Source organism: Ursus arctos, unplaced genomic scaffold, assembly GCF_023065955.2.
Source record: "Ursus arctos isolate Adak ecotype North America unplaced genomic scaffold, UrsArc2.0 scaffold_12, whole genome shotgun sequence".
Taxonomy (NCBI): Eukaryota; Metazoa; Chordata; class Mammalia; order Carnivora; family Ursidae; genus Ursus; species Ursus arctos.
This window is the reverse complement of record NW_026622786.1, coordinates 21165063-21192132: the sequence shown is the minus strand read 5'-3', so window position 1 is coordinate 21192132 and position 27070 is coordinate 21165063. Positions and strand designations below refer to the sequence as shown.

The window sequence follows — 27070 nt, the reverse complement described above, 5'->3', positions numbered from 1 at the left end:
TCCTTTTTCTGTAAGGAAATGTATTTAGAAAAGTTATTTTAGAAGAGTTTTCACTTTCAAATTTTAACTTAGGACCAGTTTCCCCTTGGCTAATTTTTCATGGGAGTACAATGAAGACAAAACTTTGCAATGGGTTGCTCTCGTACATTGGAAATGTTTGTCATTTATCTAATTCCCTTGGTTTGGAGGCCCTAGAGATCTAATTCTTTCCAGTGATTTCTTTTATCTTGGAAGGTAGAGCTACGCACAGAGGCACCATTTTGTCTTCTTAATTTCCCTCTTATCCCTTTAGTCTCTCTGACCACACTTACTTTCTCAGCTGAGGATTGGACGCAGGACTCAGGTCAGGCACCAGAGATTTTAACTTAAAGTTTGTACATTCCTTGTTAATGTATTTAAAAAAAAAAAAAGTAAAGTAAAATAAAAATATAGTAGACTGCATGCAGTGCCCCTTCTGGAAGTTCAGCCCAGGTGGTCTTGGAGAGAGTGGTTCCAACCCACATGCTTAATACTCCACGCCGGTCAATGGAGGGTTTTTGGTTTTTTTTTTTCCTAAGATTTTATTTATTTCTTTGACACAAAGAGAGAGAGTACAAGCAGGGGGAGTGGCAGAGGGAGAGGGAGAAGCAGGCTCCCCGCTGAGCAGGGAGCTTGATATGGACTAGATCCCAGGACCCAATTATGGCCTAAGCTGAAGACAGACGCTTAACCAACGGAGCCCCCCAGGTGCCCCCCAGTCAATGGAGTTTGATTTCTCAGATGTTGGAGAGGTCAGCTTATAGACCATGCTATTGTCTGTGCTCTTTCCTTCTTAGAAGTCTAGCCCTCTAGCATGATGATGATAAGGGCAGAGAGAGTAGTCTAAGCAGTTATATCTAGATTGTTCCAAATTCTTACACAGGAACCCCTGAAAGAATCTCTCTCTCTCTCTTTTTTTCCTAGTCCAGAGTTTTAGATTTCTGAAGTCTTTTTATAAACAGCAGTGATTTTTTTTTTTTCATTTATACTGATTTTATCTGAGTCTGAAAGAGTAACAGCCATGCGGCAGCGTCACAAAGCCCTCTGAAGGATAGACACTCAGGTTACCCCTTATGCATGAAAGTCATATTTTCTCCTTCATGATATTGTTCTTTGTCTCTGGCAGAAACCCCCCAAAGTCTTCTTCAGATACTTAATGCAGAGGTAAATAAACGACGGATGGTCCAATCTTAAATTACTGATCATTTGCAAAATATGTTTTTGTGATGCTTAACTTTATATGTCAGTTTGACTAGATCACAGGGGCCCAGACATCTGGTTAAGCATTATTTCTGGGTGTATCTGTGAGGATATTTCTGGAAGAGATTAGTATTTGAACAGGCAGTAGACTGAGGAAAGCAGATTGACTTCCCCAGTGTGGATTGACCTCATTCAATCTGTTGAGGGTCTGAACAGAACAAGCAAGCAGGGAAGGGAGAATTCTTTCTCTTTGCCTGACTGCATGAGCTGAAACACTGATCTCTTGGCCTTGGAGTAGGACTTAACACCATCTAAATTCATGCTTCTCAAACCTTTGGACTTGGACTAGAACTTATGCCAATGGTTCTTTTAGGTCTCTTCCTATTGGTTCTATTCCTCTAGAGAACCCTGACTAATACAGGTTTCATTATAATGCCATTATCATGTGGGGTCAAGCAGGAGAGGGCAGCTTTGTAAGGGTAGCTTTGATGGAGACTCTTATCAACTGAATGTCCCACTCTCTAAATTCATATGTTGAAGTCTCACCCCACCGCCTATCTGTATTTGGGGCTGGAACATTTGAGAGGCAGCTAAGGAGTGCTGAGGTCAAGAAGGTGGGGTCCTGGGGCACCTGGGTGGCACAGCGATTAAGCGTCTGCCCTCGGCTCAGGACGTGATCCCGGCGTTGTGGGATCGAGCCCCACATCAGGCTCCTCCGCTATGAGCCTGCTTCTTCCTCTCCCACTCCCCCTGCTTGTGTTCCCTCTCTCGCTGGCTGTCTCTGTCTCCGTCAAATGAATAAATAAAATCTTTAAAAAAAAAAAAAAAGAAGGTGGGGCTCTCATGATAGGGCTACTGCCCTAATAAGAAGAGACACCAGAGGGCGCCTGAGTGGCCGTATCTGTTAAGTGTCTGCCTTTCACTGAGCTCCTGATTCTGGGGTCCTGGAATAGAGGCCTGTGTTGGGCCCCTGCTCAGCAGGGAGTCTGCTTCTCCCCTTCCCTTTACCCCTCCCCACTGCTTGTGCATCTCTCTCTCCCTCTTGTGTGCATTCTCTCTCCTCATAAAGAATTAAAATCTTCTAAAAAAGAGACACCAGAGAGCTTCAACATGTAAGGGCCCAGAGAGAAGGCAGCAAGCCAGAAAGAGGGCCGTCATCAGGAAGCAGCCATGACATCACCCTGATCTTACACTTCCTGCTTCCAGAGCTGTGAAAAAATAAATTTCAGTTGTTCAAGTCACAGAGTGTACGGTATTTTGCTGTGGGAGCTGGAGCTGACTAATACAGAGCTTTTTACTTTGATAGGCTCTTTCTAGGTTCTTGGATGCCTTCATTCTGGTTGAAAGAGTATAAACCATCCCACAGTATAGCCCGTTTTATCTCCTTGAGTTATGTGTTACCTCTTATGAGATCTGATTCCCTTTCCTTGATATCTGGGTAATCTTTCCAATTTCTCCTGAATTAATATAACGATGTTAGGCCTTCGCTTCTTGTCTGGACCATGAATTCTTTCTCTGATCAATATTTCCTAAACTCCATCCTCTTTTGCGTCTTCTTGTTCGAATTATCAGTAGTAGGTTTAGGACTCAAATGTCTAGGAGGGCCAGCCCACACGAAGCAAATGAGATAGAAGCAAAACAGTGCAGCCTGCCAGCAAATTAGAGAATGTGCGCCCCCGTCGGAAAGATGCAGTGGGCACTCTCTCACATTTTGTCAGATCCTCTACATTTTCAAGAGCATACAGAAATTCAAGTTTTTAAAGGTTAGCAACTTGTAAAAAAAAAAAAAATGTAAAAGTTTGGATATGAGCCAACACTATTTAGGCCAAACAACATAGGTGTGAGGGCCGGATTTGGCTCTTTGGTCCCAAGTTGAGGACTTCTCCTCTAATCGCTTTAATGATTTCTCCCAGGGTTGCTAGGGGTTCGTATGCAAGTTGCTCTCCTGGTGGCTCACGTTCCTATCCCTTAGCTGGCCCTGGCGATCAGGCCAGTTCAAGTCCTGCTTACGGTGGAATCATGGCGTCTGTCCTTTCTTAGCTCCGTCTGGCAAACAGCTCCCCCTGCCTCAAAGAATCCCTGCCCGGCTGATTGCTGGCGGTAGAGCAGGGCTTCTCCGAAGGACAGGACGGGATAACTGCCCACGTCACTCTGTCCCGGGGATGAGTCTGTCTATGTGACATAGTTTATGGCGCCACGAGCCGCTGTCTGGCTCTGCAGCCATCTCTACCGCAGGGGCGCGTGCGGCTGTCACGCAGAACCTGCAAACATCAATACTATTGTTATCTGAGGCTCCAGGATTTTATTTTCCTCCATACTTTATTTACTTCATTGAACACTATTGAATTTTCTCCCGCCTGAGTTAGGCTCTGAGACTAAATCATCAGCAGGTGCTTTAAATCGTTCTCTTGATGATTGCTTGTTTCTATTTCTGGTATCGTTTTATCTCTGAAGTACTGGGTTGGATTTTCAATTTTGGTGGTCAGACCTGTATTTCTCTTCACTGCAGAAGTTTAAGCAAGTCTCTGAGGCATGTCTTACTATTTTAGTCCTCGTTTCTAGTGTGCCTGTCTCGCAGAAAGTTTCAGAACCACACAGAAGAACTTGATGGTGTGGGAAAAAGAGGAAGAAAAAGAAATCAGTTTAACCATACTCCAAAAGAGAAAGAATAATGCTCAGGTTTTTGGGTCTCCCAAGATTTTCTTTGTTGCCCAGATTCGTGATATAATCATTCTATTTCCTTTGGTTAACGTACTTTCTCTCTTTCACTGTCACTGAGATGCACAATTTCTATACATTCTTTGGGTCTCATTTACTCACAGATACTTTCCTGGGTTCCTAATCAAGGTCAGAACCCCTGCCAGAGATGACCTTACCTCCCTACATTTTGCCTATCACAAAATTAATTACCCATTATTATTATCATCAATATTATCGATATTTAATTTGGTAATACATAGCATAACTTTAAGGTCTCAAGGATGAGGAGGTCACGTCAGTCTCATTCACTGTATCCCCACGAGAAGAAATAAGTAGTGTATGTCTCCGCCAAATCTATTCCACGTTCATATGACCTTATTCATATCAATTTCTAATTTCATACAGCTTAGTAGCATTCAGATTCTGTTTGCTGACCATTATGTTACAGTTGCACAGAACAAAACAGCCCACTTTACTTTCCAGATTCATACTTGTTGGTCATCTTTGTTCTTATTTACATGTGTTTCTTCTCAGATCTAAAATATAAGGTAGAAAAAAAAACAAAATAAAATATAAGGTAGAGAATTTAGTTTAACAATCAAAAGTTTAATATTTGGATGATGCATTCTGAAAACAAAATCCCTTGTTTTGTTTATTGTGAATGTGTGATCCAGAAATTTTAAGTTCCTAGGAATTCAGTCAAAATTTCTCTTGTCCAAGAACATAGAATTAATAGTTTATACTTATGAGCCTTCCATCCACTCAATTAATCAGACAAACTATTTATTTAATACTTCATTTTAGTTTACTAAGCCTGTTCTAACAGAGTGCCACAAACTGAGTGGTATAAATAACAGAGACTTATTTTCTCACAGTTCTGGGGGACAGAAGTCCAAAATCCACCTTCTTCTTTTTTTTTTTTTAAAAGATTTATTTATTTATTTATTCGACAGAGAGAGAGACAGCCAGCGAGAGAGGGAACACAAGCAGGGGGAGTGGGAGAGGAAGAAGCAGGCTCCCAGCAGAGGAGCCTGATGTGGGGCTCGATCCCAGAACGCCAGGATCTCGCCCTGAGCCGAAGGCAGATGCTTAACCGCTGTGCCACCCAGGCGCCCCTATGCTGTAGGAGTTTTAAAACAAAAGTAAATACAAATAGCAATGTGCACTGGAGTCATCAGGAAACATCTGACATTCTAATAAAAATAAAGGCTTAGTAAAAAAAAAAAGAAGATGGACTTTGATAAAATAGAATTTAGAGAAGTATAAGGGAAGGAAAATAGCATATAAGGTAGGAGGTAGGGGTGAGAGCCCAGAAGTAGTAGTGATTAAAACGCAAGACATGTTCACGTCACAGTGAGTAGCTGAGCTGGCGCAGGTGGAGAAAGCCGTTAAAGAAAAATAGAAAAGGAGGTGAAGTTGGGCGGCAACGAAGTTGAGGCTAAATGGAAGCACGCAGTGTATTTGACATCTCGGGAGCGGAGTTTACAACTGACCGGTTATGAAATAAGTAACGACTGAAAGTTTTGGAGCAGGAGATTAATAGTGATTGTGATAAAATGCCACAATCTTCACAATCTTTTACTCCTTCCCACATTCATGAACTTTCTTATGTAACTTCGCAGGTCCCCCCATTAGGAGGTAAAGACTGTTTTCTCTTTGCAATGAATATGCTGGTCTGATTTACTTTCGCTAATAGAATGTGGCCCAGTTATACCATGGCAGTTTTTTTTTTTTTTAATTTATTTGACAGAGACAGCCAGCAAGAGAGGGAACACAAGCAGGGGGAGTGAGAGAGGAAGAAGCAGGCTCCTAGCAGAAGAGCCTGATGTGGGGCTCGATCCCAGAACGCTGGGATCACGCCCTGAGTCAAAGGCAGACGCTTAACGACTGCGCCACCCAGGCACCCCATGGCAGTTTTGACCCTGGCCTCAATTAACGGCTGTGTTTTCTTTCTCTGTCTCTCTTTCTCTCTGTCCCTCTGTCTCTCCCTTGTGATCACCTGTGAAGAAGCCTAGTATAGTCTGCTAGAGAGTAAGATACCATGTGAAGGAAGCCTACCACAGACAAGGTCATTTTTGATCACTAGCCCTCAGAAGACCGTTCAGTTGCCTGCAGACACATGCATGACCCCAAGCAAGCAAGATCAAGCCTAGCCAGATCTAGCAGGCTAGAAAATCCTCCCTTCTAACTCATAGACTCCTGAGCATTAATACATACTTAATAAGTAGAAGTGGGCAATTAGAATAAAGAGTAAAAGTTAGAGAATTGATCTAAGAAGGAGCTCAGACTAGGATACTAGTAACTGAGTTGTATAGTAGGGGAGTCATGAAAAACATTTTGAGGAGAAAACTGGCAAGGTTTGTGAATAAATAAACAATGAGAGGGAAAAATTGAGGACTTTTATTTGACATTCTGCCAAATACTTAGATAAACTTTTGCCATTTCCTTTAAAAATAGTTCTGTGGCTCAAATGAGAACTTTCCTTAAGCTATTTCTTTCTTCAGGTTGTCAAAATAAACCTAGTCGTTTTGGGGTTCTAAAAATGGTAAACTCTATCAAATATATGGCTACTGTTAAACGTTTCACAAAAATAGTCTTTGCTTGGGATGATGGGTTTAAAATATAAACACCAAAGATATCCTGCTTCTTGGGAGAGAAGCTTGACTTTTTGTTACGGCAAAAGCTAAGAGGTTGCATAAGAAAACTTCGGTCTTTCAGTTAGTAAGATTTCCCCATGCGTGTTCAAAGATAAAGCCAGATGAAACAGTTCTGCTGTCCAGCAGCCAAACTCATAGTGCTTCTTTATACCTGTCTTCTAATCTAATCCACATCCTCATTTCAAAGGCTGCGCCATCATAGGAGGGAGGGATCTTTCGAGACAAGCATGGGAAGCACACCCCCATAGATAACAATGAAGACATGAGTTACTCTTTTTTTATTTAACGGTCAAGGCTAACAGGAAGTGAAGATAACATTTTGAATATTTGGTAGCTTACTGGTCATGAATATATTTGTTAAGGAGGAGAGAATGGCAATTGGGTTATTTAAAAACATCTCTCATCAGATGATTAATTTTATTTTATATAGGTCTATGTTAATGTGTATAATGTAAACTTACCTTCACCAGATTTCCTTAGAAAATTATATTTTGCTCATTAAGAGTTCTTCTCAGACAAAGCATTCATTAAACGAAAAGACATTGGGGCGCCTGGGGGGCTCCGTCAGTTAACGTCTGCCTTCAGCTCAGCTCATGATGCCAGGGTCCTGGGATGGAGCCCTGCCCTGAGTCGGATCCCTGAGTCTGCTTCTCCCTCTGTGCCTGCCCCCCCCTCCAGCCCATGCTCTCTCTCAAATAAATAAATAAAAATCTTAAAGAAATAAAAAAAATATGAGGTAAAAATTTAGGTAAAAATTAAGGTAAAAATTACTGAGTGAAGAGGAACAGATAAAGAAGAAATGATGTCTTCTTTGCTTCCCTTGGTTCTTTAGTTCCTAAGATTCTTTGAAGAGCTACATCTGTACATCGGCTTTATTTTTGTTTAACAGACGTGTCACTTAATGGTGGCAACGACGTGGAGATACCAGGAAGCCCAATGTTTCAGATGACGATGCATATGGCAGATACGAATCTGCATCACTGGGAAGGATTCCGGCGGATAAGCCTTAATCCCAGTGACAGATGCCAGGGCGCACGCTAACCCCCCGCACCGAGCCTGCCTCCCCATGCTCTATTTGAATGAAGTCACTAGAATTAGCTTGAAGATCTTCTGTTTTTAACTTGCGGTGTTCATGATTCATCTTTCCTTTTTGCTACAAATGAGAATTTTTTGTGAAATAACCAATTGGCCTTTTGCTGATGACAGGACCAGGGTATCTGTGCAGCCTGTTCCCAATATGTGATGATAAAAAAAAAAAAAACTACAGAAAGAGCAGAAGCTCCATTTACCTCCAATATAGGAAAAATCATCTATCAAACTTGATGCTTTCTATACTCTTTGATTTTTTTTTTTTTAATTTAGAAATGAGGGCGCCTGGGTGGCTCAGTGGGTGAAGCATCTGCCTTCAGCTCAGGTCATGATCCCGGGGTCCTGGGATGGAGCCCCACCCCAAAACGGGCTCCCTGCTCAGCAGAGAGTCTGCTTCTCTCTCTCCGTCTGTGTGCTTGCTCTGTCTCTCTCTCTAATAAATAAATCTTTTTTAAAAAAGAAATACATTGGGGCGCCTGGGTGGCTCAGTCGTTAAGCGTCTGCCTTCGGCTCAGGTCATGATCCCAAGGTCCTGGGATGGAGCCCTGCATTGGGCTCCCTGCTTGGCAGGGAGTCTGCTTCTCCCTCTCCCACTCCCCCTGCTTGTGTTGCCTCTCTTACTGTGTCTCTCTCTGTCAAATAAATAACATCTTAAAAAAATATATTAGGAACGTGTCATTAAATCTTCAAACATTAACTTTAACAAATTTGTCATTCAATCTACAAATGTACCATTAACTTTTTAAAAAAACAATTTCTTAACAGTATTCACTTAGATTTTTTCCCACTTTTCCACTGATATTGGATAAATTATTGCAGGGAACATGCTTTGAGGTTAAACTTTGGTATATGTAACAGGATCATAAAGTTTAGCTTATATGGTGATGTCAAGTCCCGGTGCCCTTAGACAGGCAAAAACAGAGTAAACCACTGTGGACAGAGCCCAGCTATCTTGGTCTCCCTGTGCTCAGGTCTTGCAAAATGTGACTCTTTAATGTGAACATATCCAAGGATGAGTGTAGAAAAATAGGGAAGCATCTGATAGGGTCTTGTTCAACAATTTAAGGTGTTTGACCTTTATTCTGTTGACCAGTATTTTCAAGAGTAAATAATATATCAGCTTAATGGATACAACTGATATTCTCTGAGATGAAATAAAGTACCATAAAATGGAATATTACAAATCAGAGTGCATCAATACGAGTTTGCAAAATGTTATTTCAGTTCTATGTGAGGTGCCTGTGGATAAAAGAGAGAGTGAGAGAGGTTGTAAATGTGTTTTTCATGTGTAGTAAAACAAAATGAAATAAAACAAAGAAGAAAGGCAATGTCGTAGGTCATGGGAAGCCATTGAGAAATTTTACAACTGGGAGTAATCTGTCTGCATTTGCACTACTCATAAGCCTTTTTCTCAGTAAGGATGTGAGATTTGGGGTATCTGGAAGTAGGCAATTATATACCAAGCTATTAAAATTTCGGTGAAAAAAAATCACTACCGGAACTTAGGCAGCCGTAATGAAGACGAAGGCGATCCACATTTGTGAATGATATTTAGGAAGGAGAATTGACAGAAATAGATGGCTGACTAGACAGAACAGCAAGCAATTCATTATGACTCTGAATATCTTTGGCCCAGGTGACTGTGTGAACAGAGATGTCATTAACTGAGATAAGGAGCACAAGAAAGATAGCCAGTTTTGACGCAAACAGTTGTCATTTCTGAAAAAATACATCCAAATGCCAGTACATACAAATCCAATAGGATTTGATGAATATTCTATTCTTTGTGATGTCGAGAAGTTTCAATATAATGCACGGGATGAATTCAGTTGTCCATTCTCTGGGTTAAAGGGTAAATGCCAGATAAGAAAGTAGAAACAATGTTTACAATCCACCTTTAAAAAGTTCAACCTTGAGGGGCACCTGGGTGGCTCAGTTGGTGAAGTGTCTGCCTTCGGCTCAGGTCATGATCTCAGGGTCCTGGGATCGTGGTCCTGGGATCAAGCCCCATGTCGAGCTTCCTGCCGATCGGGGAGTCTCCTTGTTCTTTTCCCTCTGACCCTCCTCCCGCTCATGCTCTCTTTCTCTCTTTCTCAAATAAATGAGTAAAATATTAAACAAAAAAAATGTTCCACCCTGAAGGGCAGGCAACAGAGGACATATGGCTATGATTTCTTCATTTGTCTATTTACATATTTAAATATATATTGTGTTCCTATGATGCCCTGATCTTTTTACAGCTAGATAATATTTTTTCATATAAATTATATAGAATTATTTCCATGTATTTGCTTATTCCTTATGCTCCAATTTTTACTTATGAAAATTTCAACATCAGAAGATACAACTATGTAATACATTTTAGCAGTTGATTTCTCTGTCGATGTATGTCTTCTGTGGTTGATAATCTACATGCACTTTTATTTATGTAGGAGACAGGTGTTTGCCCATAGTGTTGTAAGCACGTACTGTTTAAGCAATACCAAGGTATTTTCACATGTATTCTGCAATAGTATATGAGATGCGATAGGAGATACAAAGCCAATTGATAGGGTTGTGCCAGATGACATTTGTTTCTCTGGAACCCATTGGCTCTTCAGATTTTAGTAAATATAACTTTTCTTTTCTCTGATTTTATGATTTATGTTCTTAAAGACGAGGTGAGTATAGCTTATTTTAAGGTGTATCCAGTAAATGTCTCTAGAATATTTTTAAATAAAATATAGTAGTAATTTCTTCTTTCCGATTATTTTATACTGGTCCTTCCTCTGAAGTCATGCAGATGTTATTACTGCAATCCGAATCTGTATTATCACCCACTTAAATTTCAGCAACAGCCTTACGGCAGCTATCGTCTGACCCAACTCTGAGAGCCATCCAGCACAGGATGCCCACTATGCGGGTTCTGAGAAACTGCCAAAATGCTAGTCATTCTAAACATGACTTTCGTTATCACTTTGCCTTACTCAGCAACCAGCATTCATTATTATCCACTGCATAATATCCGGACTTTTTGTATGATTTTCAAGCCATTATAACCCAACCCTAAATATAGGACTTGGCGTTACACCAGCCACTGGGGCTGTATCAGACTCCTTGTCCTGGGGCGCCTGGGTAGTGCAGTCGTTAAGCATCTGCCTTCGGCTCAGGGTGTGATCCCGGCGTTCTGGGATCAACCCCTGCATCAGGCTCCTCTGCTGGGAGCCTGCTTCTTCCTCTCCCACTCCCCTGCTGTGTTCCCTCTCTCACTGGCTGTCTCTCTGTCACATAAATAAATAAAATCTTAAAAAAAAAAAAAAAAGACTCCTTGTCCTCTTCACGTTCCGCACTCACGTATGCCTCTGGAATTCTCTCCTGGATTTCTTCCATAAAGTGGTCTTCCTTCTCTCCCTCAGACACACCTATCCAGACTCTACACTTTGTAGACCTACCATCCTTCTCATGAAACACACTTACAAACCAACATTTATTGTTCCCTCAGTTCTCCAAACACCTGGATAGTCAGAACCTTGAAAATAAACTGTTCTTTTAGATGTGATGGTTTTCTTTCTCTTATTAAACTGTAAATAAGGATATGGTGCAGACACTTTATGACATAATTCTTTTGTAAACCTGATATATGTATCTATCTATCTATCTATCTATCTATCTATCTATCTATCTATCTTTGGTAGAGACCTGTCCTCATCATGGTGCTAAATTATATACTTGTTCATTGATTAATTGATAATTAAATGACTCAAGATTTCTGGTATTAGTATTCTATGGTTCAAAACCACTTGACTTTATCATTAGAAAGGATCTACTCACAAATTCTACCCTTCTACCCCTACTTGGCTACCTCCCCCCTACCCTGTCATGTTCCCCCCTCCCTCTCCCGCTCTCTTCCTGGGTTAGGGGTTGATGGGCCAGAGTGGGGGTGGCAGGGTCTGGAAGTTGGGGAGGCCCCTGCACAGAGAAAAAAAAATCTCGTGAGACATTCAACTCTTTCACCAAAAATCTAAAATAAAGTGATATATATTATCTAGTCATATGAATTTTCCACTTTTAGTTAAATAGCTAATACCTTTAGTGCTTCTCTTGTTGTTGTTATCTCTGCTTCCCTTTTTTCACTCTTATTTCTCTCAGTAGTGAAGTAAAAATCTCTATAGCTATGTGGAAATAACGAGATAATAGTTATCTAACATGTGCACTTTGTTTCTATATAGCTAAGAAATTTTACTTCCATAAAAATGTTCATTTCATTTAATTCAGTATGGCCATCCCACGCAGAGTGAGCACAGAAGTGTATGTCACTTCAGGGGAAAGTGTCTTTTTGCCTTGGACATACTCATTTCCCTCCGTGAGCTGAAAAACAGCAGGCAGACATTTTATTTATACCAGAGACCCTAAAGTGATGGTGAATCCAGCTGGAAGACTCCGCTTACTTCGCACCCTGGGTTGTCACTAGAATAAGATCTGCTACTAGGACATATGGTTGCTCTTCAACATCTTTCCATTATGGAACAAAAGGCCTACTTTTTTTTATTTCTTTATAGACATATATAGGTAATTTAAAAATAGGAATGTATTCCTCAGTGTTTTTGTGTAACTTCATATAAATAGTATTATAGGTAGAAATGCCATCATAAGGTTATTATAAAATAAGTCCTAGCTGTTACATAAAACATTTCTGATGTTATTTCAGTTTATTTTTGAAAAAATATTTTATTTACTCATTTGAGAGAGAGAGAGAGACAGAGAGAGAGCATGAGCAGGGTCGGAGAGGCAGAGGGAGAGGGACAAGCAGACTCCCCACTCAGCCAGGAGCCCAACGCGGGACTCCATCCTAGGACCCCAGGACCATGACCTGCACCGAAGGCAGACACTTAACTGACTGAGCCACCCAGGCGCCCCTCAACTTATATTTTTAGAAAGAAAGAGTTAACAGTGGCTCTGTAACTCTTCTACCTCGGCTTTGATCCTGACCAATCTCCTTACAAATATTGACTATGGATTTACTAGATAGAAGGTAAATGAGGATCCTGCAAAGGTTGCTATGTGCTGATTCTGAACATGAAATGCTTCTAGGAGGATATACTCCTGCAAGATTTTCAATTGTAGGTAATTCTGTCAGCTCTGGATTTCTGAGAGGCAGCTGCATGAGGAATTACTAGTTATATGACCATGACATCGATAGAGGCCAAGCAACGAGTAAAATTTGAGGGACTCTAAAGCTTACTCAACTCATCCTTCTAGAGAACAAAACACACGCTGGTCAAAGAGGAGCTGAGAGGCTGTGTCTGATGCATGTGCCGTTCCGCGTATTCACATGGCTTATGCTGCTGCTCCTGTTTTGTGTCCTTTGTGACTCATTTGTAAAGCTTGGATTTTATGGGAGCCTATTTGCTACTTTGGGCCTCTGTGATCATGCAATTTGTATGTTTCACTTTTTTAAAATTAAATCTTTATAAAAGTTCTGTGATGTAAATAGCACACATGTTATTAGCTATGTTTTAGAAAGGAACTTAAGCTAGGGTGATGATAGTTGCAGTGGGAAGTCCAGAGCAGTAGCAACTATTTATTTAGCTCTTGTTGTGTGTCAGTGTGCTAGGCCCTTCATTAATTCATTTCACAATGACTCAGCGTACAGAGGACTCAGCTTCGGGATCGTTGTGGTTCATGGATCCCATCTAAGCCCTTGAGAGATCTGCTAAAAATCTGTTCTCATGGTCATATAATTGGTAAAATTTGCCCAAGTAAGTTCCTTTCACTATGATCTGTTAAGAGTATTATCTTTCCACTCCAACTTCCCTTTGGCATTTTTTCTTGTGTTGGGTCGTATGGAAGGAGGCAGCAAGGAGAAACTTCAATTAGGGATTTATTTATTCAGGATTATAGACTAGGTTTACATGGTGGGGCATAATTATATGGCTTATCGTTCATATTTATGTAAAATTATTGCCAGTAATCCTAGTGTAGGAATGGCTTTCTGGAATAATCCTATCACTCACTGTGTTATGACATAAAAAGTAGGAAGAGAGAGTTTGTACCATGGCCTGCATATGTCTTATGGTGCCCAGAGCCTGAAATCTCTTGGTAGTGGAAAGAAAACAAGGTAAAAAATGTACAGAATCAGAAGCTAGCCCGTGAAAAATTCTCACAAATTCGTAGTACAAATATAAAATAAATGTATAGAGCTTTTCCTAAATTTAAAATACCCTAAAAATTTTAAAATACTTACCAATAACAAGAAGTGAAATTGAAAGAAACAGCTCTAAGCTGTTGATAAGAAACATTTTCTAATCTAACATGTTAGAGAAACTTATTCTGTCTACTAGAAATTAAGTTATAAAATTCTCATATGAAGAGGCACTCAGAGATTGAAGCAAAAATAAACAAACACATAGAATTAAAGTATTACAAAAGTACTTCAAGGAATGAATGAAAACATTGATTTTTTTTCCCAGATTGTCTGATACTTTCGGTACGGGTCCATGTTTTATAATTACTAATTTGTTGGAATACCTTCATTCACTCAAAATAATAAATTCTGTAATTTTTTTTGTATTTGTAATTTTGTATTTTTTTAAAGAGTAAAGCCAAATTTTGTGTGCATCAGGCCCAGAATCCACCCATGCCAGGATCCACCCAGGGTCAACATTAGTCTCCAGAGTTTATACATGCTTGGGCCAACACTAGAATGTCATATAATATGCTTTTTCCTTTCCACTAAGCTTCTTTTTTGTTCAGATTAAATCAATTATAAGGGAGAGAAAAAATCCAATGCGATGCAGAAGACCATATCCATATGTGCAAGGAATAGAAAAGGATAAGAAATTCAGTTATTTATTCATTAATTTTATTGTGTGCCAAATTTGAGGCTGTTTTGTTTAAATGGGCAAATGATACAGCTTCCCCAGGGCGGGTCAATATGCAAAATATTCTCTTAGTGCTATATATTCATTAAATTGCCTGATGTATGGAATTTCTCTTGATAAAAAATATTACTTTATGTATAATTTAGAGACTATGTGAAAGTTCTGGAAATATTTCTAGTGCCGAAATTGTGAACATATGTTTGAGACTTTTCAAAATGTTTAATTATGAAAAATCTCTCTCTAAATTTTAAATATAGCCTACCTTAATTTTGTAAATAGAGTATTACCATGTGGTGTTTTTATTTTAGACAAGTGGAAAATTTAAACAACTTATCTCTGAAGCAAATATTCTTTTCTGGAAGTATAAAACTCTTCTAATCTGGATGGTCAAGAAACTGAACCAAAAGCCTTTTCTGCAATAGAAAGTAATTTGGAACCTATTTAAGAAAGAGAATGACCAATCCAGGTAGACAAGACTTGAGTTTATTTATACGATTCATATCTCCCTTCTTGAAAGGACATTTACAAACTTGATTTCAAAAATAAAAGAACTTCTGAATGACAAGTGTTCACGTTTTAATTCCAATATTACAGGTATGCTCTTTTGTGATAAATTATCAGTTGAAAATGTTCCAGTGAAATCTGGTATCAATTAATTTAACACTTCATATAAGAAATAAAACATTTATTTTCAAGTCTTACATATATTACTTAAAATAGATACAAAGTTCAATTTGTAATTTTTAAATTTTACTGCTATATCAAGCTACCTGGAAGAAAATACCTTAGTGGAAAAAAAATGTTTTCACTGCTTTAATAAGTATGACTTTTAAAACAAGCACTGTTAGTAACAATCCACCCATATGTTATTTAGGAATTAGGCAGGTCAAATAATGTATGATATTATTCTGAAAGAAAAGAAATAGTATCTGTTGGGCAGGTGCAGGTAAAATAATATTCGAAGACTGTTATAATATGCAACTTGGCATCAAATTCAAGAAGTTGATTGGTTAAAAAGTATAACATTGAACAAATTCATAAATAATTGCTTAGTTCCCATCTTTTAATATTAATCTGCATGACTGAAGCACACTGAAAACAATGAGATGAAATAAGGTAGTAAAAAAGTTGTACATCTGATTGTTCGCTTGATGGAGGCATTGATTTGTTAAAATAGCTTCTCATACACATTTTCCTGTCCAAAAATATAAACTTGCTTATTTTCCGTATATACAAGGATCCTGTGAAATCTTGGACTCTGAAAAGAAAAAGGCTGAGGTATAGCATTGAATAAAGCATCAAAATGCATGATATTTTTGGCTGAAATTCAGCAAAGTTACTGTCAGTAGAGAAGAGTTGATCCAAGTGTGCTTCCAAGAGTCTTCTAAGTTTTTGCCCCTCTGAGAAATTTGTTGGCGACATCAAATAATTGAACTCTTCAACATCAATATATACAAAGGCATTTTATTATTAATCCAAGAAAGGGAATTAGAGTCATCAGAAATTACAACTTTATTTTTTCATAATACATATATTTATTGCCATCGTTGTTCTGCAATTGTCATAAAATTAGAGTCAGATGGAACTCAGAGACACGTGCAAGTTTTGGAAATGGACACATAGATAACAGTATAGAACTGTACATAAAATAATTACAATTTATTAAACACACTTTTAGCACATCCTTGATGGATGGGAATGAGCACCATATCTTTTATGAATATATATTGTTCTCTTCTTTTTTCTATAGCACCAAAGAAATCCAAATAGGAAAAGGAGAGATGAAAATTGGGAATCAAGAATAAGGCCTGTTTCCATCTCAGCCACACTATCTTGTATTTTTATGATTTTCAAAGCTTTTGTCGTGTAAAGATTCTGCCCCTGCAAGGGCATCGATATTTCTAATCAGTACATATATTACGTAGCAAGTTGTTTTCTATACCATCCTTATTCAAAACTTGCATGTGGCATAAAATGGGTTGGTGGCACCAAGGTATTTTTTTCTGTTGATTTCATATGTTCTTTGTCCTAATCTTAGCCAAGGAAACAAACAGGACCAACTTCAAATCCAAACTTCTGATTCTGATCACCAAAGTCATTGATCATTACATCAACGATAGGTACTTGATCAATTTTCGGTGTATTGATTTCAATCACAGTTTTTTCATAGCCTTTTCTGGACTGTAAAATTGAGCAGAAATACAAAGTTACACAATCATTTCATAGTTTTAACATATATGTTATTTTTTTCTTAAGCCTCTGAATGGAGTTGAGAAGGTGAGAAAGAAGAGAGTAAGAAACAAATTTGCCATTATTTATGTGTAATTAACTCTTGTTATGACTGATGTGTTATGTACTTTTAAATTTTGAATGTTTAATATTTAGCTGTTATTACCCAACTATAATATTCGGATATATTGCACTGTTGAAGAGAATCTTATTGAATTGGTAAATACAGTTTAACATGAGAACTGATGCTAAAATTGTGTCAGGCTCCTTCATAATAATATATTTTTACCACTGTAATCATACTATATATATTCAAGGTTTCTTAAGATACAGTATAGAAATTACAGTGCACAAGGTCAAAAGTCAAAGCATTTCTGCTGCTTTATCATCTTGTGAATGATTATCAGTATATTACTATTGGGAAATCCAGACACTTGCTACTTTTAAAATGTTTTATTTTCTCTTCTTTGATCTGTGGGTACCCTGCTTACTTCGTTGAAGGCCTGGGCCTATTTCTTTGTAACTGTGACTTCTTTAGTCATCAGCTAAAACAATGAGTTTTTTTAGTGTGCTCTCGGTCATTTTCTTAAATAGAATTCCCATTGTGTGAAAAGATAGTTCCAGAGGATAAAAATAACAAAAAATGATAATAACTGCGTAAACTGGTGTAATACAGACCAACAGACAAGCTCCTTACAAACAAAATACAGGGGTAAGAATTACCTACCATATAAATGGTATAATGCTGATTGCTTTATCTGTCATTTTAGAATCATGGATGAAGGAGACAAATGAAATAAAGTTTTTGGTTTTTTTTTTTTAATTTCAAGAATAACGAGCTATAATAGTATTTAGCTATCTGGAATAATTCCATAGAAATAGCATATGATCTAAGATTACCTTATGGTATGGTTTCGAACATGTGTGTCTCTATGTATGTTTCGGAGTTTCTCTGTGTGCGTGCGTGTGCGTGCGCGTGTGCATGTGTGTGTATTAGCGGCTTCTAAGATACTGTATTTTAATGCCAGTGTTAAGCATCAGATCTTCACAACAACTGCCATCCATTTCCTGAGAGCAAGCTGGCTTAGGGCCAGACTGAGGTGGTTACACCCTGCCTCCCACCCTGTGAAAGAAGGCAAGCGAGTCGACTCACCGCACAGCCGTCGTACAGTGCTTTGATGTAAGGGTTGTTGTCATAGGACATCTCCTCATCATTTGATCCCAGGAACCGAAGTGCTTTGTCGTAACTTCCTGACGACTCATCGTACCAGGCTGCTGACTGATGACAGGTGTAGGTGAAATTTTGCCGAGCAGAGGCAGTCAGCAGTTTCAGGAACGTCATTTGCACCATATTAATGGAATTTCCTTCAACATCTAAATAGGAAAGCTGGGAATAAAAGAATAAAAAGACACGTAGAGATTCTTTTATTCATTTAAGTTATAAAAGGATAAAAATCACTGTTGACAGTGAACTGTGATCCCAGAAGCATGTGGATGAATCAACAGGTCCATTTTCACTTAGGGAAAGAAAGTGGGGACAGAGGGTCAGAAGACCCAGAGACAGGATTTTATGAAATCACTATTGTACTTCCATCCGAGTTACTTGCAAGCACTACTTACTTTTGAAAAAAATCACTTTATTTCTATACTTTATTGCCTTAACCATTAAAAATTTCCAAAAAACTGCTTTTGTTTCTAAGAGAGCTTTCATTATATTTGTGTATCTTTTTAAATAGTGAAACAATGGGAACTGAGGAATCTTGGTGCAATGCAAACGTTACCTATATTAATTTTATTTTTTTTTAGAGAAAGTGCGCGTGAGTGGTGGGGGGGGGAAGGGGGGAGGGAGGGAGAAAGAATCTCCAGCAGACTCTGCCTCTGCTGAGCACAGAGCCCAAGTCGGCTAGATCTCGTGACCCTGAGATCCTGACCTGAGCCCAAATGAAGAGTCCTCACTTAACCAACCGAGCTACCCAGGCACCCCTTAATGTTTTTTTTAATCTCACCTACTTCTTAAAAAAATTTCATAGTATATCCATTTGACCCAAACTTTTCAAACATGTTCCTGCAGTTTCTATTTTGGGGCCATAGTTTTCTAAGGTGTTTGGTCTTTTGGTTCCTGCACAGACCTGCCTGTGTGTCCGTTCTTAGATGACATACTTATTCACCACTGTGTCACCATCACCAAACATAATGCCTGAGGGGATGCAAGTAAATATTTGTTGAGTCAGTAAATACTTATTTTGTAGTTAGAGCCAGAAGATAATTTTAATCAAAAATTATTAAAACCCTTTATTACGTTCAAAAATTGTTTTATTGGGTGTAATTGAAATACTGGGGTCAGCTGAAACATATAAACCTAGATTTTTTAAAAAACGGAGTAGGAAATTTACCTAGACTATAGAATTAGCTTATGTAAAGGTAATTATCTATGACTTTCTTCCTTATTGTTGAATTTACTTAATCCTTACTGATTAACAGCTCAGATAGTGAGGAACCTTGTTTGGTTGAAGAAAAAAAAGGCCACTTGAGAAATGCACAAGAAGGAAAACAAACCAAAACACCAAAAAATGACACTACACACACCATTCTGTGTATGTATTTTTAACTTCTACACTGGTAAGATGTCACATGGATATTTAATGTAACTTGAAGACTGAACTGAAGAATTATGTCAAGTGGAGCACATCACTAAAGTTGTTAATTAATTTGTGTAGGTTCCCATATGATGATAACTATAAAACAGCCATCAGTGGAAAATAATAGCTTTTTAAAGAACTTTAAACAATTGCATAATTACCTGGATAAGTGAGAAACTTTCATTTAAATACATTCTTATTAATATTTTAAACACACACGTATTTTTGAACAGCTTTTATAATATACATTTAGTTTTGGCACCTAATTTTAAAATACCTATAACAAATTATTAATAGTGAACTGGCATTGTATGAAAATATCTAAGTGAACTTGTGCTCTAATCCAAGTAAAAGGTCAGGTCAGTCAGTTCACTTTATATCCAAATGTAGCAATCAGAAAAAACATTCCACATTCCAAAATTTCTTACTGAAATAGAGAAAAAAAATAATTTACGTATTCTCTATACCTGACATTTCTAACACAATCCATTTTTATGATGTCTATCAGGAACTTAGTGAAATGCATACTTTATCTGATCACATTATGTTGGTAAGTTCAGCCTATTTCCATGTATTTTGATACAAAGCATTTAGACTTCTCTAAAATACCACAGCGGTCTAAGAGATACAGCTGGAGCAAGCCAGAGAACACACGGAATCCTGAAGAGTATAATTTAGACTTTCCCAGGCAGGGTGTAATACATAATTTGAGCTTCATTTATGAAGTTTAAGATAAACCATTTCATGTTGGGGTAATAACATACCAGTTTTCCTCTCTTAAATTCACTAAACCAACTTCCTGGTTTCTCCTTTGGCCATGATGATAGTCTTACCTGTTGCAAAGGAACAGGAAAATTAGAAAGTAGGTAAAAATTATGAACAGTATTGTTTATGTACATATCAGTAATTTTCAGTAAGACTAAGATGCCAAAGAGGTTTTGAAACAGTCTATCCTGAACTACAGAAAATGACATAAAGAGCAACATTTGAGAGAGATCCTGTGACTTCCCACTTAGTGAAGATTGAGTCATTTTCTACCTGTTTTCTTTAATCACTCAAAAAGAAGGATGGGGAGAAGTAACCTGTCAACGGCATAATACTGGCTACAGGGGACATTGGTGGAACTCTTAGGCAAAATCCCTTGCAAAGAAAGCCCTCATAATACTAGTTGGGACCAGCCATCAAGGCAAGTACCATCAATATTCCATAGTGAAGGGAAGCATCCTGAAAGCATTCAGCCGGTAACTAAGGGCTCCATGCTATGGAAAAGTCTTTGGCAGGAAGCAAGCCTAATCATCTCCTGCTGGGAAGAATGTTTAGAATCTTTAATAGATCTGCATTTATCGTTTTGCTTTGCAAACATCAGCAAAATGTAAGGGTATAAAAGGCCTCACTGTAGGGAATTTGAGTTATCGGTGTAAGGGGAGGCATTTTCCATGTTCCCTCCTTGCTTTGGGGGCTACAGGAATTTTATTATGCTTTGACACAGGCCATGTTTGGTTGGGAAACAGAAGTTGCTTCGTCTTCTGCCCCTACTACCCACTCTTTTCTCAACAAATGTGAACTTCTATCCTAAAGAGATTAGCCACACCTAAACCTACTTGTTTTGCTTTAAGGACTTTCTGTGCCTCTGTATGCCCACGCCATGTACTAAGAAAAATGTGATTTATTAAAAGATGACACACAAAGGCAACATTTATCACCAGAAACTGGAGAATATAATTATGCTAGTGAGAAATCTCTCCCTATATTAGTCATTTGTCTTTATAGCTTTAAAGATAGAACTCAAATATATTGATACTGCTGGGTGAAAATCAAGAAATGTTTTTGAAGAGACTAAACATTTAAAAAGTATGCAAATGCAGACAATGCTCTTATTTTAAGTAAAAGATTATAAATGGTGCATTTTGAACATCGTATACAGCTGCGAGGTCTATCACGTGGTAATTGGAATGAAGAATACTATACATGCGCTGAAATTTGAGAATCAGCTGTGCTGTGTCATGGAAAAGCCATAGAATTTTAGAGCACAAGCAGGTGCATAAAGAATACATCTGGGTAAAAGATAAAGGAGAGAAGTATTTGTTAACTCTGTGCATCACTTTGGTGTCTTATTCATGTTTATGCAAATGAAATGCTCTAATTACCCTGTGAGAAAAGCAGATAAATGAAAATATGACAGTATAATTTTCCTGTTTAGTTCAATATTGCAAAAACATGGCAAGAACTGTCAACAGTCACCACCAAAACAGATTGGCACTTACTCCCTCAGATTTTTTGTCTGGATAAATGCAAGTCTCACCACCAGACGTGAAATTACAGTAAACTTTGAAAGAATCTCCTGAGCATCCTTGGTTAGGGTCAATCCAATATTCACCTAGAAGGAGGAAAAAAATATGTCACATACAAATGCATTTATATAAAAATCGATTGCATTAAATATCAAATTTTATTAGAAAGAGAAATGAAGAAAAATTAATATTGATGGATCTCTTCCTGTGAGAATCACTTTTATGCTTTTGGTCATATGAGGGTATGTGTTTGAAGAGTTAAGGAGTGACACTTTGTCTTGTCTGCATCAAAGCTTTGCCCATATACTCTGCCCCGAACACTCTGGCTCCTAGCATGCCTGTTACTTTTAGGTTTCAGCTTAAACGTCACCTCCTCAAATATTAACATTCAATTTATCCTTCGTAATAAGTTGCATGCATATTGGAATCAGATAAACTTAACACTAAAACTCATCTGTATTATTTGCTACTTAAGTTGTCTTATAATCACTATATTTTTCCTTGGTTTATTCATCTGTAACAATGGAGGCGATAGTATCTACTTAGCCTCAGGGATCACACTTTTGCATCACTGTATAGCATAAACTTCTTGTAGTAAATGTGCTCCCCCTTTAAATTAGACCCGACAAAGGTCTATTTTATATATTTAAATGTCGTTTGCTATTAATGTCATTATCTAAACGGTGCAGAGCAAATTTTATCGTGTGAATGACTGTGACCATTAATTGAGTGTTCGACGAGTAAAGATGGTAAGTAGTAGAAATAAAAAAATTATTTAAAAATAATTGACAATATGGTTTTGTTGACAACAGCTATTGATAGACAGCGTTGATATACATGTGATGATACTTTGCTTCCCTCCTACCATTTTTTATGCTGTCACTTCATTTTAAATATTAGTTGGAATTATGTGAATCTACTGGTTATTAACTTTAAACATTTCAAAATCACTAACTGCTTAGCTTAGTACTAGAACTCTTAAAAATCCAATACCAATCTGCCTTATCTTTTACTACTACTGTATATAAACAGGTAAAGTACTCTAATAGTCAATTAGCTTCTACGTCCGATTAGCTTCTATGTCAGATCACTTGAAATATTTATTTAACAAAAACATTTACATTTTTTCTGATTGCACCATTTATAGATTCACTTCTGGAACCAACTGAAATCCTCAGGAAAAAAAATACATAAAAAAACGTTAAGATCATCCAGGATTTTACCAACCAGGATAACCACTCTTAATGTTTGGCATATCTTATGTTTTTTAGAAATACATGATTTCAAATTCTGTAGTATTTTTTATCCTGATTTATTCAGTTAATATTGTCATTAAATTTTCTTCAAATTGTGGTGCCTGGGTGGCACAGCGGTTAAGCGTCTGCCTTCGGCTCAGGGCGTGATCCCGGCGATCTGGGATCGAGCCCCACATCGGGCTCCTCCGCTGGGAGCCTGCTTCTTCCTCTCCCACTCCCCCTGCTTGTGTTCCCTCTCTCGCTGGCTGTCTCTATCTCTGTCAAATAGATAAATAAAATCTTTAAAAAAAATTTTTTCTTCAAATAACATAATAACTGAATTACTAAGGCACCTTTGTTCAATAAATTCAGTATACTGTGGATACCATGGACAATTTATCTCTAATTTATTCATCTCCTATTTTTACTGTCAGATCCGTAAATCAAGTCACCACAGTTTCTTGCCTAGATTAATCCAACAGCTCCTTAACCAGCTTCCTTCGATTCTACCTTGCTTTCTTCCAAATTATTTCAAGTCATTTTCCACTTCGTTCACTATTGTTTAGCCACAGAGACCTTTGGGTTCCTTGAAGACACCAAGACCTTGTCTTCTTCGAAGCTTTCAAAAGACCCATACCCTCTGCCCAGAATGCCCTTTTGATTCTTTGCATGATTGGCTACCTCTTTAAAGGTTTCAGCTTAAATGTCACCTCCTTAAATATTAACATCCTATTCGTCCAAAATCGAATCATCTCTTACTTACCTAAATACTCATTTTTTCCACAGTATCTGTCATAATATGCTATTATTAATACTTATGATTTTGCTGTCTGTATTGTTTGATAATAGTAGCTCAAGGGCATTATTCCTTCTGCGTATCTATAAATCTCTGTCTGAAGAACAGCGCCTGGCACTGCTAAATTAATTAATTAATTAATTAATATTTAATTGCAATTAATTAACACATTGAAGAATTAATAATGCCAGTTACTATTAGAAACCACAGGGAACCGTAGCCCACAGTGAACTTTCCATTTCCAAAATCTACAAAAATTTTTCTTGACTGCTCAGGTTCTAATTAATCATATACTGCTCGGGTTCTAATTAATCATATAAAACATTAATCATGTTTTATAACTCAGTACAACTGAACTAAACATATCTTTTTCAAATACACATATTATAAATTTGAAGACCTTGGATATCAGTCTGTATGGAGCCCTGATTAGCTACCTGTGGTTTTTTTTTTTTTTTTTCTTTTTTTAAAGATTTTATTTATTTATTTGGCAGAGATAGAGACAGCCAGCGAGAGAGGGAACACAAGCAGGGGGAGTGGGAGAGGAAGAAGCAAGCTCCCAGCGGAGGAGCCTGATGTGGGGCTCGATCCCATAACGCCGGGATCACGCCCTGAGCCGAAGGCAGACGCCTAACCGCTGTGCCACCCAGGCACCCCTAGCTACCTGTGTTTTAGTTTTAACAGGTTATGCCTGATTAAGATAAGAAGATTTTATGAAATTCTTCCTCTATAGTGGTGGTTGTTTCTGAATCACGTTGAACTGTTCTCTCTGTACTGAGTTATTTAGATCTCAGTTACAGCATTCTTATATGATTGACAGTGCAAAATACTGTTGTCCCAACTGTAAAAAGAGTGACAAAATATTTCCACATAAAGTGGGAGATTTAAGATCACATAAAGATCTGCCCCTTGTTAGTTTAGTAATTATGTGAGTTTATTAACGAACTCAGGATGCTTGAAACTGTTGCCTTCTCAGGATGGGTATGTAAAGGTTTAATGGTAGGTATAATAAATTATCCTGATTATTATTACAAATAAATTGTTCACAGTTCCGATCATTTGTGGATCAATGAAATAATTTTTGCCCCCAAATATCCTAATTCTTAGATATTCTGTTCACTTGCTAAACTAATAGGTCAAATATGATTCAGTTGTGCCATTAACCATGTTAACTTTACTCCTATCAATATAAAATAAGTTTATAGGATATAAATAATTATGTACTAATGTGCACATACGTGCACACATAAAGCCCATTCTCTGATAGTTAGCACAGGGAAAATGCATTTATGTTGTCTGTAATCATCCAAAAATAATCTTGTCAGAATTTAATGAAATCTTATGTAACAGCCAAGGATTCTCTGAAGCAGATCTTGATTGCACAGCGTAAATGACTTTCTCTGTTTACAAGATCGGAATGAATAATCATTTGCTTTAGTTTTATTTAGATTCTATATTACACATTTAACTAGAATTAACAAGCTGATACTGCACCGTCATAACTCAGAGGCTCGGTACACCTGCTGTGTCCGGTACTAGTCACATACCATCTGGGAAGTCAGGGTGGCTGAGCTGCAAGTCTTTGCAAGTCCGGGCTGGGTTTGTCTGAGTGCCCATTGGAAACTTCATATGCTCGATGTCTTGTTTCAGGGAATTGAGGGAACCAAATATTTCCTCCATTCCATCCGAGTAATCAAGAATATTATCACCTGCATCTGCTTGCATGTTTTCTGCATGTCTTCTTGTTTTCTTGGGTGATAGGATTGGTAAAGGCTGAATGACTTCACCAGGTGGACCCTGTGAAAGAGATTATGTGCATGTAATTGCTTCTGAAGGTAAAATATTCTGCATAATTTATTACTGGTTTTGTCATTGTTATAAGAAATTACAGTTGGTTTAGCTTTTCAATGTTTTTCCTATCTTCAATGTTTTCACTAATTGCTGCTATATATACATACATAAATATCAATGTGTAAAATTTGTAAGTTCTTTTAAAAAGAATCTAGTAGGGATACTGAGGTAGACACACAAATTAGATGACTTCTGGACCTTTTTCTATATAAGTAACGTAGCACAGATTTGTGTGGACATACGTATGTTACCTTCTTACTTATTGATTAGTCCTTCCTCATTACGTGTCCTGTCTCCACAACTAGATTTTGGTCTCTGAAGATTAAAACGCCATTTTAGGGTTCTTATGCTACTCAGTGAGTTCTCTCTTATGCTTGATACTAATTTATATTATGAAACATTAAACTTTTAAAAATACACATTAACTTATTTCAAATATAACTTAAAACTGCATCAATTAAGAAAACTTAAAAAATGCAGCCAGACTTGAATTTGCATATGTGGCAAGAGTAGAACTATACTGAATAGTTAAATCCATATTGGCATGGATTGTATCCCACAAAAATCCATATGTAGAAGTCCTAAGCGCCAGTACCTTTAGAATAAGACCTCATTTTGAAATGGGGTCGCTGTAGATATAATTAGTTAAGTAAAGGTAAGGGCATTAGGGTGGATCCTATTCCAATATGACCGGTATCCTTATAAAAAAGAGGAAATTTGGGTGCAGAGACACACATAGAAGATGATGGGAAAAGATAGGAGAAGACAGTCATCTATGAGCCAAGGAGAGGGCCATGGAACAGACCTTCAGTTCCACAGTCTTCAGAAGGAACCAGTGCTCCCCATAGTCTGATCTAGAGCTTGTGGCTTCTAGAACTGTCAGACAATACATTTCTATTATTTAAGCCAGCTTGTTGTGGTGCCTGATATGGCAGCCTTAGCAAACTGGATCTGTCACTTAGTAGTTATGTGAAGCCTGGAAAATGTCAGCATTAATAAATGTTACAAATTATTATTGCTTTTATGATGAGCATTAGATACAGTAGGAAAACAAATGTCAAGCATCTAAACTTTTGTCTTTATTCCTAGTGTAGTCAGACATATATGTATCTTTGTAGCATACAATCAATTGCTTTCATAAAAATGTGACATAAAGTATGTAATTTTCTTGAAAAACAAATAAAAGCAAGACTATCATAATATATAGTCAATGGATCTTCATATTCAATTAAAAGAAAAATCTTGGCATGAGGACCAGATTTTGTAATTAATATAGTTGCTATTTCCTAGAAAAATCAGCACTTTGACAGAATGTCTTTTTTATTTTTAATCCTCCTTATAAATTCAGAGAAATCACTGGCAGTCTCAGGATGCTAACTGCCAGCACATCAGTCTTATTATTCTGCACTTACCGGAGGCCCAGGAGGCCCTGGAAGACCACTGTCACCCTTCTGGCCAGCAGGTCCCTGTTTGGGGGAAAAAAAAAAAGGAACAAGATAAATCGA

At 37.7% G+C, this 27070-nt stretch overlaps 1 protein-coding gene across 1 annotated transcript in view; it reads right to left on the bottom strand.

Moving 5' to 3' along the window:
• Nucleotides 1-16018: 16018 nt before the first annotated feature.
• The window catches only part of COL11A1 (collagen type XI alpha 1 chain), a 561059-nt gene continuing 550007 nt past the window's right edge, over nt 16019-27070 (bottom strand). The window contains exons 71-76 of the mRNA XM_057310420.1: nt 26978-27031; nt 25262-25511; nt 21657-21769; nt 20157-20225; nt 17907-18140; nt 16019-16705 (exon numbers count right to left, since the gene is read on the bottom strand). Of these exons, the coding sequence (XP_057166403.1) occupies nt 16559-16705; nt 17907-18140; nt 20157-20225; nt 21657-21769; nt 25262-25511; nt 26978-27031 (867 nt within the window). The 3' untranslated portion in view covers nt 16019-16558. The remainder of the gene's footprint in view (nt 16706-17906; nt 18141-20156; nt 20226-21656; nt 21770-25261; nt 25512-26977; nt 27032-27070) is intronic.